This window comes from Wolffia australiana, chromosome 11, assembly GCF_029677425.1.
Source record: "Wolffia australiana isolate 7733 chromosome 11, ASM2967742v1".
Taxonomy (NCBI): Eukaryota; Viridiplantae; Streptophyta; class Magnoliopsida; order Alismatales; family Araceae; genus Wolffia; species Wolffia australiana.
The window spans coordinates 5,596,534-5,612,290 of NC_135845.1; the positions used below are offsets into that span (position 1 = coordinate 5,596,534).

Below are 15,757 nucleotides of genomic sequence, written 5' to 3' on the forward strand. Positions count from 1 at the left end.
TAAATAGATTTGGAGAGATAGAGAAATAAGAAGAGAGAAGGATAGAGATGGAGAGATTGAGCTCGTATAAAGTCAGATAGGTGAGAGCGAAAATCATATGGAGAGAGCGAGATAGAGCACGAAAGATGGATATGGAGAGATTGAGCGAAATAGAGAGATAAATATGGAGATATAGAGCTAGATAGAGAAATATATAAATAAATGATGAGAGAGAAAGATATAAACTGATAGATCGAGTGAAAAGGCGAGACTGGTTGACAAAAATAGAGAACGAGATAATCATGGTGAGAGGAGAGATAGATAGATAGATAGAGAGACAGAGAGACAGAGAGACAGAGAGAGAGAAAAATAAGAAAACAAAGAGAGATAGAGAGAGAGAAGTGCTCGAAGGCAAAGTATGTGAATAAAATAGCCGCTTCCAAGCCTCAGAAATCCGCAGGCCAAAGCCCCCGAGGCCGAACCCAGATTGAGAGCAAACATATAGATAGAGATATATCAATTTCGATAAAGACGTTAGATTGAAGATATAAATATAGATGGATGGATCGATGGATAGATAGATAGAGTGAGATAGATAGGGAGAGGGATGGGTTCAGAATCTACAGCAAAGGAGGCCCGAACGCCAACTGCGACGGCGCCTGAGCCGCCGTCTATCAATCCTCGCCATATTGATCGGACTGCCGCACCACTCCGATTGCAATCTGCAACACAGCTCGGATCAACTACATGATGACGGCGACGACGACGATGATGATGACGGCAGGAACAGGACTCGACGGGCCTTCCGTCCAGTGATTACAGAACAGATAACAGAAAATGACTACTCGAACTGGTTAATGATGATGGATGAGAGATGATTGGATTCCGTTGCGTTTGGTTCGTCATCTGTCGAGGAATTGGGTTGAGAGAGAGAGAGAGAGAGATTGGGTTTTGTGGGCTCACATTGGGAAGGCGAAGGAGCGGGCACTGGTGGCGCTGCTCTCGGAACGGAGGGAGACGCTGCCGGAGAACTGCAGATGTCCCGAGTACAAAGTCACAGGATCGGAGAGCACGGACGGGCCCGGCGGGCCATGCACTGCTGCCGGGCCCAGCCCGTCTGGGCACAGCTCGATCTCGCAAGTCCCCTGGCTCTCCGTCCTCGCACCAGTTCTCTCAGAGGTTTCCGAATTCTCCGATATGGGATCTCTGACTTCCTCTGATATGGGCCCGGCCGAGGTGGCAGAGGCGACTGGTATGGGCTTGCTCTCTTCTTCTCTGTCCTTGGTGGAGTTGATGGCAGTCGAGCTGGATTGTGCTGACACACCCTGTCATGTCGTTAATCTTTATAATAATTGGAATTATGAGCGCAAAACTGTAGTTTATTGTTTGATGAAATGGGAAGCGAAACACCGTTCAGCGGATTTAATGAGAAAAGTAGCAAGTGTAATAAGAACCGCTCAACTATGGTAAAATGAGAAAAAATAAGACTTTAGTATCCTGATTAAATTAAATCGGAACAGTATCATTTAAGAGGACAAGTATGAAATTTCTCAGAAATAATTAGTAACAAAATAAATAATGGAAGCATATAATGGGTTAAATAGTGCAGAAGTAGAAGAAAGAGGCACCGCTACGTCCTCATTGATTGTACAAAATGGAAAACAGATTGCAAAGAGAGGGTGCATTAAAAGAATTTGTTCATCACAAAATGAAACCCCTATATATTGTTGATTATTCTGTAAGAAGAATAAAAGGATACCTGAAAATTCATATTTATTTATAGACAGTTCAGATGATTTGAAGAAATATTTTGCAAACATTGTTATGACAGCTCACATAAAGTTACTTAGTCTATGAATAAAATGTAGCCTGACATCATGATTAGTTTAAATAAAATGACTCATAAATCTAATTATGTCGACTCAAATTTGGTTCGTTTCGAAATCTTATTATGAAGACACAGCTATGAAGCTAATTAATATCGATTGTTTTTGGTGAAATGGGAAACTAATTTCAAATCATAATCATTAATCAAATGCTTTTGTTGAAGAAAATAATCATTAATAAAGGTTGAAAGGTCGAATTTGGTTAATACAAAAGAAGAAAAAAGGATTGCTTCTACGGCCATATTAATCTGATTAAGTAAAAAATTGAATCCATCAAGGAGAACTAGTTAATGAGTCCAGATATTGAAGCTTAAAATTTTGTTCAAGCTTCCCAATGAAGAAGAAAGGAAAACCTCTACAACCCTAGTTTATATATAGAAATAAGTAACATATTTCATTTTATAAAGAATGATAAATACATTACCCAAAACCAGTGACCTCACTGACATGATAAATAGATATGATCGTTACATGCACGTAAGGCTTAGAGGGCCTCTGCACCCTTTGATCAAGGCCCTAAACACATGCAGAGACTAGACTAGGCAAACACATTTCATTGAAAGCATTCTACGAAACGGTTCATGAATATATTCACAAAAGCTCAAATTTGGATAGTTATCACGAAGTATGAAAAACCCGTGTGAAGTCATGATATCAAACAAAAGATTGGCATCAGAGGATAGGATTAAAACATTCAAACATCAAATAATAAAAACTCAAATCTAGTTGATTATCCCAAAACAGGGACAAAGGAGTGCTTCAAAATACTTGATAATCTGATAAAATAAAAAACAGTCTCCCATCAAAGAATTCAAGGAAGTGATTCCTGAATCTGTTCAGAAAAGCTTAAATTTGGAGAATTATAAAACAAGAAAGATTCCTCTATATGAAAAAAAGAAGTCAAAGAGATGAAATAAAGAAAGATTCTTCCAGGTGATTCAAAAATAATAACTAGAAAATCGAATTATATAAACCCCAATTTGTTCAATTACCCCAAAACAGAGAAAAAAGGAGCGGCCCAAAATTCGACAACCTTATCTATTTGGTCAAGTAAAAAGGAATATTTTCGAGTTCAAATATGTTTAATTAGTATCCCAAACGATGAGAAAAAAAGGATGGCCTCGAAATTCAAAAAGCTTTACAAATATGATAAAATAAAAAAGATTCCCTTCAAAAGATTCCCAACGAAAGGTGCAATTTGTGTAATAAACCCAAAAGCAGAGAAATAAGAGCCCCTCAAAACACAAACTGATTGTATAATTCAAATAGGGTTCCACTCAGAAAAAACAAACAAAATAATCGACGAATCTAATAAAAAATAACACGAAAAAAGAATGCCTCCAAAACCTAATCGATACAATCAAATAAAGACGGGATCCCTCAATTTGACTGAATATAGTAATCCCGTAAAAACCCCCAATTTCTACGATAAATCCACAAAGAAGAGACAAAAAAAGATACCTCATAATCCGGGTTGACGCTGCTCTTCCTGCTATCCGACGACTGACCCGCAGGGACAATCTCAGTTTGAACGCGCCTGCATTCATCCAACTCACGATCTTCCGCCAGAAGATCAGCCAAAGACAATTTTCTGCCACCGCCAGGCGAACTCTGCAAACTGTCCGCCTGTTCTTGCGTGGACTTCCTGCCCTTCAAATAATCCACCCCAAGTTCGCTTAATTCATCACTGAAATCGACCCCCTTCGCCAATCTTTTAATCTCGCCATCTCGCCGCAACCCTTCGCAGTCGACGCAAATGTCCTTCACAACGTCGTACGCGGGATCTTTGTATCTTACCACCATCTCGGCGTCTGCCGCCACCTTGCTCATGAAAAAACCCTAGATTTTCCTAGATAGATTCAACCTTCTTTCGCTACTCTTCGTATTTTCTCTGGAAATATTCGCCAAAATTCAAGTCAGGAAGTGAATAAAATCCTGGAGAAAACATCATTTGAATGTTTGTTTGACTGAACTGGCGTACGAAGTGGCACCAGAGAGATTAAATCGTGAAGAGGGCGAATTAGGGAACACCGGAGATGATTTTCTGGAAATTTGTTCGATTCAACTGGCAAAAACTTCTGCGGTTCAACAAAAATATAGCTACTACAGAGATCAAATCTTCAACCCAACTTCTTTTATGGATAGGGTAAATGAACAACCGAATCTTTGAGAAAAAAACATGTTCTTCATCAAGTTCAACAAAAATCTTAGCCCGGCATCGGGTACCTGGATAGAAATCAAAAGGCGAGATGAACCAAAAAGAACAATGAGAATCAAAGAACCCTAGATCGGCTGATCTCACATTCCAGCCAGAAAAAGAGGTCCAAAGATTGAAATAAATCGTGAGAAGATCTGAAAATGAAGGATCGTTTTACCCTTTTTTAATCTTCTATGACTCCGCAAGACGCGGGGGGTGGTGCCCACAGACTCCGTAGGAGCAGAAGACGAACCGAACAGGAGTGATCAGTCGCCATACTAGCATAAGAGAAGCGAGTTAATACGAACGTTCAACCCAAGACTGGCCTTCATAAATTCGAATTACATCATAAACCAATGAAGAGAGATCCAAAAACCGGAAGCACATACCAGCGCGAAGAATTCGAAGCGGCGATTGCGGCAGATTTCATGTAGCAGGAGCAGTTAAATCGAGGACAAGGAGAGGCAGGTAGAAGAAGGTAGGGGAGCATTTAATTCTTTATACGGGCGGCGGCTAGAAACATTAAATGAGAAGACAGCGAATAAATTAAGCCAGCACGGCTACCGGACCCACGCAATTCAGCACCGAGGGCACATGAGCTAGATGATTGATCGTACGGTTAGAACTTTTCTGGATGATGGAAAAGGTTGAGATGCATAGTGGCGATCGAAACAGAGTGAAAGAAAATTATATGTTCCACGACCGTCGGACAACGCAGAAAAGCGATTCAATGGAAACGGATGAGTTATGGAAAGGCTAAGAACAAATTGTAGGTGAAATTTTGGTGAATTATACAGAGTATACCAGTAGTTCAGGACTCTAGGAAGGGAAAGAGATCGTAGACCGGGATTCCCAATCTCAGGCGTTTTGTCGACTCCGCTAACTGTCACTTCCTCGAATATTCCTCTAAAACGGACAAAAGACGGACAAAATCGGTCACAAGCAGAAGAAGAACATATCGATGTTCTCGCTGCAGTCTCCCATCTCTGAGAGCCGAAATCAGAAGAAACCAGATGAAAATACACAAACGGAGGCAAAATTTCTCGGAAAAAAGCGAAGAATCATCCAAACGCAGAAACTAAATCGTTTTCAGAGGCAAATCCGGCAAGGAAACTGAAGTCGGTCGAGGAAACTCACCTTATCGCCGAATGAAACCAGATTTTTCTTGCGGAATCGGCCTCCGGCGAACATTGATCATTCAAAAATCTTTCATACGGTCGATTACAACAAATACCTCATCGCTTTCACGTTGAAAGCTCCCCTGCATGAGACTTGCTTAACCTCTCTCTTCCCACGTAACCGCTTTCTCTCTCTAAGGTCAAAGAACTGCGATCGGCTTTAAGAGCGTGCTCTTCCTTTCCAAGTCATCCTCCCACCATCTTCCAGCTGTCTTTTCCCCTTTCGATCTCCGCCGTCCATCCAAAACCCGAAATTTAGTCAACGGTGGACCCGAATCCATCCCCATCCGTCCGATGTCTGATCCCGATCACCTGACCGTCCGATCGGTGGGCTCTTTACCCGTGCCATGAAAGTTCTAGATCCGGCGTCTGGAACGGTCAAAGTCAACGAGAGCCCGGTCAACCCCGTTCAAATCTGGTGAAATTGGCGGGAGAAGATCCGGCCCACCATCGCTGACGTGGCACCTACAGATAAGTCTGGACCCTCAGATCGGTGCACCCTTCACGTGAAATCTTACAGCTGTCAAAGTTAGGACCGGTCAAAGTCAAAGTTAAAGTCAACAGAAGCCGGTCAACCCCATGAAAATTTGGTGAAATTGGGGGGAGAAGATCCGGCCCACCATCGGCACCTGCAGATAAATCTGGACCCTCAGATCGGTGCACTCTTCACGTGAAATCTCACAGCTGTCAAAGTTAGGACTAGTCAAAGTCAACAGTGCTGAGACCGATCCGTCCAGCGTATAGGTCGCTGACATGGCATTTGCAGAAGGGGATCATTGGCTGACCATCTGATCGGTGGGCCCTTCATCTGTGACTAGAAAGTTCTAGACACGGGGTCTGGAACAGTTAAAGTTAACGGTAACGCAGTCAACTCCATTCAAATCCAGTGAAATTGGGCCCACCATCGCTGACGTGGCACCTGCAGCTAAATCTGGACCCTCAAATCGGTGCACCCTTCATGTGAAATCTCACAGCTGTCAAAGTTAGGACTGGTCAAAGTCAAAGTCAAAGTCAACAGAGCTGAGGCCAATCCGTCCAGCGTATAGGTCACTGACGTGGCATTTGCAGAGGGGGATCCTCGCCCCTTTGAGTCCAGAGAAAACGGTGGGAGAAAAACCAGTCTTCCATCCGGGGAAGCTCTGCGACTCCTTCTGGCGAACAGCGTAGATCTCCGACGACCTCGCCGGACATCCGGCAATGATGCACCGAGGCAGCGGCGGCGACACCTTCTCCGCCAGCGAGAGCAAGCAAATTCCGCCAAGTATAGCCTCTCCTCCCCTTGTCGCGTCGTCGTCCTCGTCTTCTCCGGAGAGAAAGGTAGTGGCGAGCTCGTCGCCAAGCTTCCTCTCTACCTCTGCCTCGGCGATCTTGTGCTTCGCGGCGAGGGTACGGACGCAGGACCTTCGCACTGGTCCGGCAATGGCTGACTCTATCTCTGCTAAATTCTCGGCGCCGGCAAACCAGGCCCGCCACCGGTGCACCAGGCCCCGAAACCACTGCAGAATTAAGTCGTCGTCCTGCAGAACGAGCTCACGGACGCACCTCGGCTTCCCCAGGGAGTCCATCAGGCGGTAGCAGACGAGCCGACGTCGAATGAACCTCATTGGCGCCTCTACCACAACTCTCTTCTTCCTCTCGCCGCCTGCCTGGGACAGCAGCTCCAGAGTCTTCTTCTCCTCTGCTTGAAAGTACTCGTCTGACCTCCACATAAACTCCCGGTAAGCTTCCAGGAGATCCTTCGGCATGGCCGGCTCCGCCACGAGCCGCCTCAGAACTGCTGCCTCGTTCCTCTCCTCGCCTCCGCCGACGTCTTGCATCCAGACCTTCAGCAGGACCTTGAACCAGTGATCCGTCTCCATCCCCTCTTTCCTGAACATGGAAATTCGGTCCATGGTCGGCGAGCTCCGCTTCAGCTGCGGGATCTCCGACTCCTTGACCTTCAGCAGTCCTCGGGCGAGCCACTTCTTCCCCATCCAGACCATCAGAGCCTCCCAGGCATCCTTCTTCGCAGAGCAGAACCATCGGACCTTGTCCCGGAGCTTGTGCACGGCTCGGCCCTGCTCCTCCTCTCTGACTCGAACTGCCATGCCGAGGAACTGCAGTCCGTCAGGGCAGCGATCCACAGCAACCACCTTCGCCTCGTGCCGAGGATTAATGAAGAGGGAGCTCTGCAGAAACCCCACCACCTCGTCCCGGACCTCAAACCCAGTCTCCATTGGTCCGGTTCCGGCGATCAAAACCTCGTCCATGACCCGGCACGCATTGAACCGGCGGCCTCGTCCACGGATCCACTCTCGGAGCCTGGACCGGCCCGCTGTCATGTTGTCAGTGGGCAAGCTTTGCAGAAGGCTGTTTGGCGATGCGCAACTGGCAATGCTGACCTGGCGTGCCGCCGGAGACGAGACCTGGCATTCCTTCTTCATGAAGATCTGTTCCAGCTCCTGGTCCAGCTCATGGAGGTAGATGTTCATCAGGACCGAGGAGAGGACGCCCTCCTGCGGGAGACCCTGGCCTTTCGGGAACCTCCCGAAACAGAGATTGACCGCCCCAGCCTGGAACATCTCCAACACAAAGGAACTCAGTCTTCGGTCTTCGATCTTCTCCTGCAAAACGGCGATCAGCTTGGAGATGACGTTATCATCGACCGGAGAATCCATCGGAAGGGTGAACCACCAGTCAATTGACTTGCCCATCTCGCCCGAGACAAAATTCAGGGCGGAGGTGTGGCCTCTCCCGCCGCCGCGGCCACCATGGGAGAGCTTGGAGAAGGTCGGCCAGTGGACAGTCTCCAGTGAGACTCTCAATGCCTCCTGAACTGTCCTCAGCTTCAAATTTGGGAGAACTAGTGGCGGGGTACCACGGCGCTTGGACGGAACGGAGATGGTGTTGGCGGCGACGCGGAACCGGTCATCGGCAAGCTCGCCGGCAACGGAACGGAAGCAGGGAACCTCTGCCGAGGACACGAGGTCGACATTCGAGCCAGCTCTGATGATATCGTACGCATCTTGGAGGGTGTCGGATTGACTGATGACGGAGTCCATCAGGCTGTGGAATTTCCCATCTGAGAACTGGTTTTTTACCCTTTTTTTTATTCTCTTCTCCAGCAACCTCTTGATCTCGATCCTGGTCAACGGTTCTTTCTTCCTCTTCTTGTCCTCTGACGCCGAGTCTTCTTCTGGGAGACAGGCCAAAGATCTCGCCAGAGAGATCGGGGGGGTGTTCTTCTCGTCGACGTTCGTCTCTTCTTCATTGCCTTCACCAAGAAAAAAGAGAAGAACATGAGCTTGAACAGGCCCGTCGTATGTCCAGATCATAACTGGGAAGCGTCTCAGTTTACTCTGCTGGTTGAGTTAAATCTGGTTGACATATGTTTATTGACGAATTCTGTGTTTGGATATGGTATGGAAGACAAAAAAAACATATAGATTCATACATTTCTTCATTAGTCTAATATACAATTGTGGCGGTGAAGGAATGAAATAGATGGTATTCACGTCAATTTTGCAGTTAAACTCGTTTCACGCAGGTTTGAATCAAACAAGTTAAACCTTAACCTTAGACAAAGGTTCAATCAATGAACCGAAATTTTTTTGAGAACAAGATATTCATAGGTTTCTAACAAAATGATCTTATTCACTCAAGTCTCGAAAGAATGAACTGGACGGTAATCTTTGCAGATCCTGCAGTTAATCTCGTTGAGTACAGGCTATTGAAAATTCGTTAAACCCTAAAAATCGAACAAATCTACTACCAAAGATAAAAAATTATCCCTCTTTCTGCATGAATTGTTTGAATTTAGCATTGATGGGAAAAACTGATGACATTGAATAGAGAAAAGTCACGGAAAACAATATCGCTAGCACCTGCACAATCCAATCCAAAATAACGAAAAAAGCACCACTCACGACCGACTTACAGATCATGAATGAAAAAAATTCACAAGGATCGACGTTTAGCACCTACGGAATACATCATTCTACGGCTGAAAATGCATACTCCCTGAACAAAACATGCTACTTCCTGCCTCTGCAGCCATCGGCTAACGGATGAACATCTGGTCAGAAGCATCTTGCAGGAAAAAATCAAACCCTAACACGATGCTGAACAGCATTACGCGGAGACATCCAGCATCGATCGGCTCGCGTCAAGATCAGCTAAATCCCTGGCGAACAGCGATACTGCAAACAGGTTACCGATCAGTGAAGAAAAAAATAATTCATCGAGATTAGAACAGTAGAAGATGAGAAAAAAAACCTAGCGAATTTTCATCTGAGATTTATCGATCGATAAAAGTAGAAACAGTTCTTTCCATGACAATATTTGAAATTGACATTATATACCTCTCAGTAGATATACTGGCAGTGTTATTTTATTGTATTGACTCTAAAGTGGAGAAAAATGACATAATATATACACCACCAATTTCTAACCTAAGATTGGGGTATTCTTTATTTAATGACATTTTAATGTAACTGAGTTATGGGACTTGACCATGGGATGAATTAGTCGTTTTTAGCATTTGTTAAAGCATTTAATTTGGACTATTTTTGGTCTTACTATTTCAGAGATAATATCTTTTAGTGGCCGAGAAACTGGATTAACTTTTTCAAACAAAGCCCAAGTAATATACTTTCTTTGAAATGTCATTGTATTTGTACTATGAGTGAAGAAAACAATTTCAAGGAATTAACATATCTTAATTGTGGAGCCTGATTTGGCTTCTTGCTTGATCTTTAACAAGGGTTGAAATAACATAATATAGGATTATATTAGTTATTTTTCATGTTTGTCTGACTATTAAATACAGATAAGCTTACACATAATATTTCATTTTGATGATTAGCATAATTCACAGAGAAAATATTTTGTATCCTGTTGACTGTTCATGAATTATTTGAATTTCTCCAATTTATATCTTTGATATTAAATCACATCAACTTACAATGTCGCAATGTTTGTTTATATTTTTGGATGTATAAATTTTCATTACCATTAAAAATTTTAATTCAAATACTTTTTCTCCATGTGAAGCAATCAAACTTTATTGACCGGCGAAGACTGAGAAAGTGGCAACTAAAAGATAGCTAAATTAAAAATAAAGGATAAATATCAACTAATTTCGAAAACAAAAATGTGCAAAAGCTCTAGTTGCCTCTGCCATTTTATGAGTCTCTTCCTTCTTCCTTCTTCCGTCTTGAAGAATCTACTAATTCTAACTTAATTTGAAAGCCATATTTTGATCCAGACATTTTCAGGATGCTGCTAATAACCACAATGGCAAGTGGTTTTCCTTGTGTAGGTCCTATTTCAATAGGAACTTGGCGAGTCTATCCACTATATGGGACTATTTGCTTTATTTTTGGAGAAGTCTTAAAGATAGATAAATGAATTTATCTGTGTCAATATTTTTTTAAAAACTGAGTTTTATTTCAAATAAGATGAAAAGATAAAGCTGAATTTGGGTTTCAAAACTAGCAACAAATGGTTCATATACAGGGAATTTAGTGATATTGTATTTATTTGATATATCCATGACAATTTTCTTGAGTTGCAATATTTATGTCTAAATAGCTACTATATATAGACGATTTCACAATGTCCTGCATTCTACAAGTTTACTTAATCCTTTTACCTTGGAGCAGACAACAAAGATAACAACACGTAATATAAGAACCCAATGTCGTCACTTAAGGGCAGTCCATGGAAGAACTACAAAATTTAATAATATAAATTTCTGTGTAGAAAATAAGTAGGAAAACTGAAGCTAAAATTCAAGTTCTCCCATTTAATTTTTTAAAATGAAAGTAAATGAACCTTGAGAAACATTTTAAAGGATAGTAATATTTAAAATTTAAATTTAATTTCATTATCACACTAAATTTAACTTCAGAAAAAAATCATACAAATGATCTAATACAAGGGACCTCTTCATCATATTTCCAGTTGCATCTAGGGTGTTAAATCCTGATCACTGATCCACTTGTTTGTTAGGCATTTTATGACCACATTACCCTTCCAGTCATCAATATAGAGTGTATTTTCCAATTATCATATTTTTATTTTAAAGTAAATGATTACATATTAATACAAAAGAGTTGACATCAGATAAAAAACTTAATTTAATTATGTAAATTAGATACCTAAAAATAGAAAACCAAGCCTTATAAACTTGGATATATAAAATGTAAAATACCTTTAATATGTCCCCAAAATATTTTTGCACAATTTTTTCCAATAACAGACATAATTTTGTTCATTATCGAACAATTATTTTATTTTAAAACTGTTATATGAGTCCACATATGAGAATTGAGCACAAAATTTAAATGGTAATTTAAATTATAATTTATCTGATTTTTTTCCATTGATACATGACATGTTTAATTTGATGTGTTGAAATATTAGGTCCAAAAATTGTAGGCTTGACTCATTGATCTTGGTTCATAAGTTTAACGACCTTAATAAACACAAACACATTATGTACTAACTTACTTCATTTAAGTCACAAATGTTTCATTCTTTATCAGATGATCTCTTGTGATGTCACAGACATGTATCCATGATTTATTGGTGGTTTACTAAGGTTGCAACACCTTAACAAAGATTTGAAAAGTCCATTTAGGTATTAGGTAATAAAAGCTTGGTTTTGATACCCGTATCATTTCAACTGATATTGGATATTATCAAAGATACTATTATTTATCTTATCCATATTAAAGAAATATACTCTGAATTTAAAAATGACCTCACATCTCTCCTCAGAGTATCCATTTGGAGAATAATTAAAAATTCCAAATTTTTACATCCTCTCATGCTAAAAACATCGCATATTTCATTTGAAATTTTCCATTTTATTTGAAACTTATGGCATAACAAAATTTTCATTTTATAAAAAAAATTTCACAAATATGGGTTGTATCATGTGGACATATGATCTCATATCTTTTACGGCATTATAAAACAAGCTTATTCTATTCTGAAATAAATTAACGGGAACCATTGGTTTATATGTTGCTGTTATTATTAAGGGACTTTCACTTATATCGTGACCATATCAATCTAAGCAGTCGGTTAGGAATATAAATATCTTTGAGGATTTTGATTTTAACATTCTCTTGAGACACTCAAAATGACAAATGCCATGGTTGACCAATTTTTTTGGATAATTTAGATTAAATATGGTTAATATTTTTTTCACACCCAACAATTATTTTGAATTAATATTCACTATTTTAATTATATTAAATTATATTTCATTATTGAAAAATATATAAAATTTCTAAAATAGAAATAGACTAAATATTAATTTTTCAATACTTTGTCTTTTTGGATCAAAAAATGATAAATAATTATTAATATTTTTGTGTAAATAAGAAACTTTAACAACACAAGTAAAAATTATTTATTGTTTATGGGTAAATAGCACGGTACATCCCAAACCATGTCCAAATCTGCGAGTTAACCTTAGCTTTTTTTTTGGCATGGTATATCCCAAACTCGCTAAGTCGACTGCGATATATCCCGATGATGATGGGGAATCCATCGTGGCTGCCAGGTGGATCTCCGGCCAGATTTTGACTTGGCGGAACCCACCTGGCAGCCACGCTGGATTCCACGTCATAAGGGGATATGTCGACCTGCCAAGGGTTTTCCGATAAGAGAGAGAGAGGTATTCTAGAGAAAGAGAAGGAGAGAGAGAGAGGCGGGCCAGAGAGAGAGAGAAGGATAGAGAGAGGTTCTAGAGAGAGAAAGGTTCTAGAGAGAAAAAGAGAGGTGTTCTAGAGAGAGGCGCGTTCTATAGAGAGAGAAAGGGAGAGAGAAAGCACCTCTCTCTCCCTTTCTCCCTCTATAGAATGCCTCTCTCTCTAGAACACCTGTCTTCCTCTCTCTAGAATCTCTCTCTCTCCTTATCTCTCTCTAGAACACCTCTATTTCTCACTAGAATCTCTCTCGCTCCTTCTCTCTCTCTCTAGCACGCCTCTCTCTCATTTTCTCTCTCTCTAGCATGCCTCTCTCTCTCTCTAGAATGCCTCTCTCTCTCTCCCTTTCTCACTCTATAGAATGCCTCTCTCTCTAGAACACCTCTCTTTCTCTCTCTAGAATCTCTCTCTCTCCTTTTCTCTCTCTAGAACACCTCTCTTTCTCTCTCTAGAATATCTCTCTCCTTTTCTCTCTCTAGAATACCTCTCTTTCTCTCACTAGAATCTCTCTCGCTCCTTCTCTCTCTCTAGCACACCTCTCTCTCTCTCCTTCTCTCTCTCTACCATGCCTCTCTCTCTCTCTAGCACGCCTCTCTCTCTCTCTCCTTCTCTCTCGCTAGAATGCCTCTCTTTCCCTTTCTGTCTCTATAGAACGCCTCTCTCTCTAGAACACCTCTCTTTATCTCTCTAGAACCTCTCTCTCCTTCTCTCTCTAGCCCTCCCCTCTCTCTCTCTTCTCTCTCTCTAGCCCTCCCCTCTCTCTCTCTTCTCTCTCTCTAGAATACCTCTCTCTCTCTTATCGGAAAACCCTTGGCAGGTCGACATATCCCCTTATGACGTGGAATCCAACGTGGCTGCCAGGTGGGTTCCGCGAGTTCAAAATCTGCACCCAGAGATCCACCTGGCAGCCACGATGGATTCCACGTCATCATTGGGATATATCGCAGTCGACTTAGCGAGTTTGGGATATACTGTGCCAAAAAAAAAGCTAACTCGCAGATTTTTGACATGGTTTGGGATGTACTGTGCTATTTACCCATTGTTTATTGATATTTAATATCATAACTTTTTACCTTATTTGGTAATGAAATTTAACTTTTAATGAGTTAATTTTTTAGGTTTAGAGTTTAGGGTTAAAATTATAATTTGGTCCAATAATAATTGTACATGTTTAATTATACTTAATTAAAAATAATAATTATAATTGTACGTATTTTCAGGATGTGTAATTTCCAGGGCATCACAACCGTCATAGATAAAACCTGGTAAGTATGTGTCTCATTGCTAATACTAATCCATCCATTTCACATAATTAGACATTTCTTGCATTATATCCATATACTTGATTTCAAATACATTTATATAACTATTCAAATAAAATTCTCTTTCTTTGGTAGCTATTGCCATTTACCAGCATGCATCGAGCAGCACTCGCGTCTCGACATTCCCTCCCATTGTAAATTCATATGGATACATGAAAAATCATAGTAATTAACAATGTAAAGGATAAAGGGGGAAAGATGAGTAAGAAGGAATAATCAAATCATAACAAGCCCCAAAGCGCAGACACTATATCTAAGTAAAGAATTTGAAATTGAAATGCATTATACTATTTGTTTCATAAGTGTGGATTCTAAATTACCCACATAAATTTAACCCAAAAGTTAAAAAATATTGGAGGATCATAGAAATTATGGGAAGAACTACAGTTAAATTCTGTGGTAATTCGCCTGTTCCCTTAACCTATATTAAACTCAATTAGTAAATAAAGTGTAGCTTTAAAAGCGTTCCTCAGAATCCTGAGTCAAATTCACAGAGAAAAATCTGAACCTATATGCCTGACACATAATTCTGGAACTAGATTATATTTTTAAATTCTGTGAAAATAGTCCCAATTACCATGAAACACCAAATCATAAAGGAGAATACTTAAGGGTACAGACAACTCTGTGTGAGGAACCTGGCTCAATAGCCTTAGAACTCTTCTAGGTACATCTTGTATGGTGAGGCTCCCATGCTATTCTTGGAAGAATTTAGAATGTCTCAACCAATCATTGTGTGTGCTTTCCATATCTTAACCAATCCCTTGGTTCCTTAGGTCAGAAAAAGTTGATATCATCCTATTTTTACATCCCCATATCCCTCCCGGGTGGAAACATGAGAAAGTAAAAAGTAAAGATTGGGATGGTGTTCCTCTCACATGATATTAATAAAACATAAATAAGGTCGAACATACAATCATGTACATTTACTATGCCACAGGATTTCTCTGAAAAAGGATTTGAGAATTATAGTTTTATTTTTCCCCAGAAATATTAGAATAAGGGTTAAAACGAAGAAGATTTAGAGAACTCCAATATTCACCTTCAATATTCCAAGAAAACAGTACATCACTATTCACCTTGAATGTTCCTAGAGAACTCCAATTTTGGGAAATTTGCTATGCTATTGCTATGCTTTTATGGGAAAAAGGATTTGAGAACTGTAGTTTTATTACTCCCCATAATTGATTAAAATATGGATTTGAACGAACAATAATATGGGAATTCTATAGAAATAACCCCAAATTTGTGTGTTATCTGTAGAGTATGCTCGATGAACCTTACTAGAATACAAAACACAATTAATAGGGTCGCGGAGATTGGAAGCAATATCCTTATCAGAGGGACTATTTTTCATGTATTACATTTTTCCACTTTAATTGGGAAGAAGTTTTATTTTCAATAACTTATAAAATAAACCTAAATAAAACTTAATTAATTTTTTTTTGCTTCAGAATCTTTTATTAAGTTGTGATAAATTTAGATTATTACATAT

General features: G+C 40.5%; 2 protein-coding genes across 5 annotated transcripts; both read right to left on the reverse strand.

Moving 5' to 3' along the window:
* Window positions 1-466: 466 nt before the first annotated feature.
* Window positions 467-4,740, reverse strand: LOC144709616 (uncharacterized). 2 transcript variants are annotated; one of them, XM_078583195.1, is made up of 5 exons: window positions 4,452-4,740; window positions 4,241-4,340; window positions 3,327-3,756; window positions 943-1,304; window positions 467-701 (listed from the first exon to the last, which is right to left on the reverse strand). In XM_078583195.1, the coding sequence occupies exons 3-5, from the start codon at window positions 3,693-3,695 to the stop codon at window positions 593-595; spliced, it is 840 nt and encodes a 279-aa protein (XP_078439321.1). In that variant the 5' UTR covers window positions 3,696-3,756; window positions 4,241-4,340; window positions 4,452-4,740; the 3' UTR covers window positions 467-592. The 2 variants fall into 2 exon arrangements, with proteins under 2 accessions (XP_078439321.1, XP_078439322.1); XM_078583196.1 differs by lacking the exons at window positions 4,241-4,340; window positions 4,452-4,740 and adding an exon at window positions 4,092-4,196.
* Window positions 4,741-6,174: 1,434 nt separating this feature from the next.
* Window positions 6,175-9,561, reverse strand: LOC144709615 (Intron maturase, type II family protein). 3 transcript variants are annotated; one of them, XM_078583191.1, is made up of 3 exons: window positions 9,495-9,561; window positions 9,200-9,418; window positions 6,175-8,493 (listed from the first exon to the last, which is right to left on the reverse strand). In XM_078583191.1, the coding sequence occupies exons 2-3, from the start codon at window positions 9,306-9,308 to the stop codon at window positions 6,224-6,226; spliced, it is 2,379 nt and encodes a 792-aa protein (XP_078439317.1). In that variant the 5' UTR covers window positions 9,309-9,418; window positions 9,495-9,561; the 3' UTR covers window positions 6,175-6,223. The 3 variants fall into 3 exon arrangements, with proteins under 3 accessions (XP_078439317.1, XP_078439318.1, XP_078439319.1); XM_078583192.1 differs by lacking the exon at window positions 9,495-9,561 and having other exon boundaries at window positions 9,237-9,460; XM_078583193.1 differs by lacking the exon at window positions 9,495-9,561 and having other exon boundaries at window positions 9,204-9,460.
* Window positions 9,562-15,757: the final 6,196 nt, after the last annotated feature.